The 5,113-nt window shown below is 46.8% G+C and overlaps 1 protein-coding gene across 2 annotated transcripts in view; it reads left to right on the top strand.

The window, feature by feature from the left end:
* The window catches only part of NRROS (negative regulator of reactive oxygen species), a 39,915-nt gene that overhangs the window by 29,056 nt on the left and 5,746 nt on the right, over nucleotides 1-5,113 (top strand). The window contains exon 2 of one of the 2 annotated variants that reach the window (XM_027775033.1): nucleotides 1,173-1,400. In XM_027775033.1, coding sequence (XP_027630834.1) covers nucleotides 1,293-1,400 — 108 coding nt within the window. In that variant the 5' untranslated portion in view covers nucleotides 1,173-1,292. The remainder of the gene's footprint in view (nucleotides 1-1,172; nucleotides 1,401-5,113) is intronic. The other variant, XM_006156774.3, reaches the window with a different exon arrangement.

Genomic DNA, 5,113 nt, shown 5'->3' with positions numbered 1-5,113 from the left:
AGGAAGGCAGTTGGTGCAACATCACCAACAGGGAGAAATTACCCGGTTATTCACCCTGGAGTTCGGAGAGGGCCACCTGGGACTGATCCCAGTCCTGCCACTGAGGTGGTCTGTAACTTGAATAAGCCATTATCAACCTGGACCTTTTTCCTGTTCGCTAGTGAAAAGGTTATGGTGAGGGCTATATTACATTTCCCTATGGCTCCTCTTAGTTCTAAACTTCTGTTGGTATATGTATAATTAAAAAAAAATTGCTACGGGGCATGTACACTCAGTGGAAAGAGACAGAGATTAACGGGAGAGGGGAAGTGAGAAAACTTCTCCTCCATTCTTTTGAGATTTGGGGCATGCACACACATGTGCCTGGCATGTTTTTCAGTCATGTGAGATCCAGCCACTGACTCACCCTGTACATATACAATTTTAAGCCTGTTGTTCTGTGTACACTGGCCCGGAAAAAGGAATGATAACCACACTCCATCAAGAATCTTTACTGTATCTGAAGATTGCTTTTTTATTTTCCCCTCGGTTTTCCCCTCTATCCAGGTAAAATATCAAAATCCTTTTTCCAAAGGGCTATATTCAAACGAGTTAACCAATGAAATACATGCTTTTCTCAAAGCCTCATGTAAGAAGATAATTAGTAACTCTGAGACTACAGGTTCCCATTTGTATTTCTTCTTTTATTTTTTCAAAGTTTCTTTCTTCCACGAGTGTTCACGCGCACACAAGACTGACAGCACCCCCAACAAGCCTTGTACCACCTGAATCACGGGGGTGTGCCAGTGCCCTCAGGAAGATTTCCCAGTCCAAACCCTCCCATGTGGGATTGCCTCACACAGTATCTAGTTCTACCACTGTGCCCCTGTCCCCGACTCCCACAATTTTGCTTTTTTAAATTCCACGTCACTGTTCTTTTGTTCCATGATTCATTTAGCAAACGTTTCTTGAGTTCAGGTGATACATCAAGCAGACTTGAGCTGGAGGGAAGAAAGCCTCAGTAGAGGGGCTGGCGGGTGGCATGGTGGTTAAGGGGACTGGGCTCCCACATGACCGATTGCAGTTGGCCGACAAAACGAAAATGAGTTCTTGTCAACAGTTTCGGTGAAAGGTTGGAAGTGCTGGCTACGTTGAGGTATTTGAACAGCCTGTGGGTTTCCACCTCTGTGCAGCTGTGGGCCTCCCACACCAGTACTGGGAACTGGCTCCCTCAGCGGAGAATGCGAGCAGCCCTCTGATGGCCTTCCTCACCGGCTTCCCGCGGGTCCTCTGTCCACAGTGCTGCACTTGAGATGGAGTTGCTGCCCCTTTGGCTCTGCCTGAGTTTTCACTTCTTGATGGTGGAATGGAGGAACGGAAGTGGAGCAGCCACGGCAGCTTCCCAAGGGCGCTGCAAGTTGGTGAGTTTCCCCTGAACCCCGAGTTGTCTGTTGATCCTGTTCCAACAAGGTTTGGTCCATTCGAAAAACTGATGGGTCACCCTCAAGAAAGTCAAGGAATGGGTGCGTCGGAATCGCTGTGGATCTGCGTAGCACAGTGCCAAGTGCAAGCTGGTCTTTCACCTTTTAAGATGATGCCTGGGGGAGGCAGCAGGTGGTGTGGTGATTAAGCACTGGACTCCTACATGGCTGACCACAGTTCAAGTCCTGGACCTGGTGGCTTGCTTTCTCACTTTCTCTCTCTGGTGAGCATGTGTGCCCTATAGCAAATTAAAAAAATGATAATAATAATAATAAATAAAAATTATCTAAGTACTTCTTTTTTTTTTTTTTTTTAAAAAAAAGACATGCTTTCCTATGTCACCATCCTCCTGCCTCAGTCTTCCAAGTATCTGGAAAACTACAGACACGCATCACTATTCCCAGCTTTCTAAGGTGGGCAGGGAATCGAACCTGGGCCTTCCACATGACCTCAACCTGCCAGGCAGCAGCATCTATCAGCAGGCACTATTGTAGCTGGCCCTGCCTGGTCTTTTTCATACCTGGTGAAGACAGGCAGCCCCAGAGACAGGCTTAAGTCAGCCATCTGGAACTATGTTAAGTCTGGATGACGGCTCCACTAATGGTGTCGGAATCTCTGGGTGAGGCACATTCTCGCCGGAGAAGCTCTGCCTGTGAAGCTGTGGAGCTGACAGCAATGTCTGAGCAGCTGCAGGCAAGCGTGCTGCCGTGCAGCCCTGCTGGCAGCCTCCTGACCGTGACCGTGTCTAGGCTTAGGATCAGGGAGGGAAGACGGAACCTCTACAGTTACCTTCTCCAGGGCTTTCAGACTGCATGTGGACACAGATTTGGGCCACCATCAAGCACGTTTCCAGAAATTTCCCCCTTTGTCTGTAGCTCGGTGATATCAACAGTGTGCTTGAGGAGCATACATTAAGGAAACATTCTCTAAGCCCCATTAGACCCCAGGCGCCAGGAAGGCAAATTGGATTTCAGGCTAATTCTTGCATTCAAAAATGTGTTCTGTTCGTTTGTGTTTAGTGTTTGTTTATTGCTAGAGGGTGCATGCACCTGTGCATACGAGAAAGAAAGGGAGGGGGAGCGCACACTGGCATGCAACCCCTTCTCCAATTCTCCATCTCATCAGGGTTTGGGCACGGAGCATGCGTCCACACCCAGTGTGTTTTTAAAACTGCCAGAGCCAGAACTTGACCACAGTCAGCCATGTGGTATCCCGTTCCCTATGTACAGGGCTTACCCACTGCTCTACGGGGCCAGCCCAAGAATGTGTTCTTAAAGCTGATTCATGTTTTCACTTTTTGTTTTAGCTATTTTTTTATTTTATTGCATGTTTGCCAGAAAGAGAGAAAGAAACTACTCTCAATGGGGTATGGTCATGCCACAATCCTTTTTCTTCCACTTCTTCATCCTGTCAGGATTTGGGGCATGCACATACACACACACACACACACACACACACACACACACACACACACTACATGTTTTTCAAGACTCTGCGACCAGGATTTGAACTGCAGTCTGCAATGTCAGACCTGTCTCCTAAGACATAGCACTTAACCACTGAGCTACAAGATTGGCCCAAAGCTGATTAATCTCGAAAACCCACCTGCCATGTTTCTTAACCACTTGCAGTAACCTCTAACCATGTACTCCAGGATGGGGTAGGGGTTATGAGCTGGACGAACCGGGTTACAAGTCCCAGTCCCACCACTTACTAGCAGGTGACACTGGGCCACTCTGCTCTAGTTTTTTCATCTGTAAAATACAAAGGTAATTATAATAGCCACCAATAATACCAATAAACTCATCTATGATGATTAAATGAGTTAATATATGTAAAGCTCTCATTTTTGTGCTGGGTATGTAGTAAGTGCTTTGAGTTTTATCTATTATCATGAATAATTCTTAGTTTCTTCTACTTTTGACCTCCACCATTCCTTCACAAAGGCAATACTAGGTTAATTATGCAGTAGCTATTTGGGGGTACGGGGTGAATACAAAGTGAATTCTTTGATTGCCTTCCAGGATTTAGGCTAGACTCCCTTTGGTATACATGTGGAAATAGACGCGGGTCAAAACTGAGCACATTTTCAGAAATTTTTCCTTTATAATTCAGCAATTGCAGCAGTGTGCTTGAGAAGCATATTTTTGTTGCGGGGGAGATTTTTGCTATAGGGCATGTGTGCTCACCAGAGAGACAGAAAGACAGAAAGTAAGAAATCACCCCCTGGAGGGATGGCCATGCTGCAGTCTCTTCTCCTTCATTCTCCTCTTGGAATTTTGGGCATGCATGCACACATGCCCAGTGTGAATTTCAAGTCACCAACCAGGTCTGGAACTCAAACCTGGTCAGCTATGTGGGAGTCCAGCACCTTAAGCACTATGCCACCTGCTGGTCCCAAAAAGCATATATTTATTTATTTATTTATTTAGGAGAGGTTTTTGCTATAGGGCACGTGTACTCACCAGAAAGAGAGAGACAGAGAGACAGAAAGTGAGAAATCACCCCCCGAGGGGATGGCCACACCGCAATCCCTTCTCCTCCACTCTCCTCTCAGGATCTTGGGCACACACACACACACACACACACATGCACCCAGTGTGAGTTTAAGCCATCGGGACTGGAACTTGAACCGTGGTCGACTATGTGGGAGTCCAGTGACATAGCCATTACGCCAATTGCTGATCTCAAAGCATATATTTAATAAATATTACTTGAGCCTCATTAGACACCAGACACTGGGAACACAAATTCTACTCTGGACGAGTAGGCGCAAGAAGGGACTCGGCTGCCAGAGAACTCAAAGAGTGATTTCTGTGGCTTGTTTGAATGGAGGACTGAGAGTCCGAGAATCCAACTACCCGCCATTGCCCCTCATTGCATCGGCCATTTGACATTATACTGGAGTGGACCTGGAAGGTTTTCTGGGGCTCTGGTCACCACGTGGTCCTTTTGCAGCACTTCAGTGGGGGCTGCAGGGAGCTGCAGAGTTGTGGCTGCTGTGACTGAGGCAGTTGTGGTGGGACAGGGTCTCGGAGCTTGAGGAGAGCCCCTACCACGGCCGTCGCCAGAGTCTCCATGGAGGTGGAATACGGGAGTGCACATCAGAGCCAGATGGTGGCACAGTGGTGAAAGCACGAGGCTCCGTGAGAGTGACCCACACCGGGAGGTTCTGGGTTCCCACCTGGAGACTGACCTGAGTGTGCCAGGCACACGCATACCCGTGGTCTGGTTTGGCTGAAGCTGGGGCTGGATCATGGCGTCACGAGTGCTGGCAATGTTCTTTTTCTCTCCCTCTCTGTAGTTCATGGAAGAAATAAATGAACTTAAAAAAGCAGCAGCAGCAGCAGTACACCTTGTTTCTGGGTAGGGAGATTCAGTTCAAGATGTCAGTTCTCCCCCAGATCAGTCCCTGGAATTGTAACGTAATCCCAATCCAACCCCAAAGACTTTCTAGATGCTGAGATGTATGGAAGAACTTGGACGAATTCGTTCTGATACTCTCTGAAAATTAGAAGCAATTCAAATGCTCAACAATAGATTAATTAATTAGATCATGCTAATAATTACAGCTAATATTTATCAAGCATTGGAGTATTTTTACATAATTACACTAAATCCTCAAAAAAAAAAAAAAAACCTTGTGAGAAAA

Source organism: Tupaia chinensis, unplaced genomic scaffold (assembly GCF_000334495.1).
Source record: "Tupaia chinensis unplaced genomic scaffold, TupChi_1.0 Scaffold000515_1, whole genome shotgun sequence".
Lineage (NCBI taxonomy): Eukaryota > Metazoa > Chordata > Mammalia > Scandentia > Tupaiidae > Tupaia > Tupaia belangeri.
Note: the sequence above shows the minus strand (reverse complement) of the source record. Positions and strands in the feature narration are given on the sequence as shown.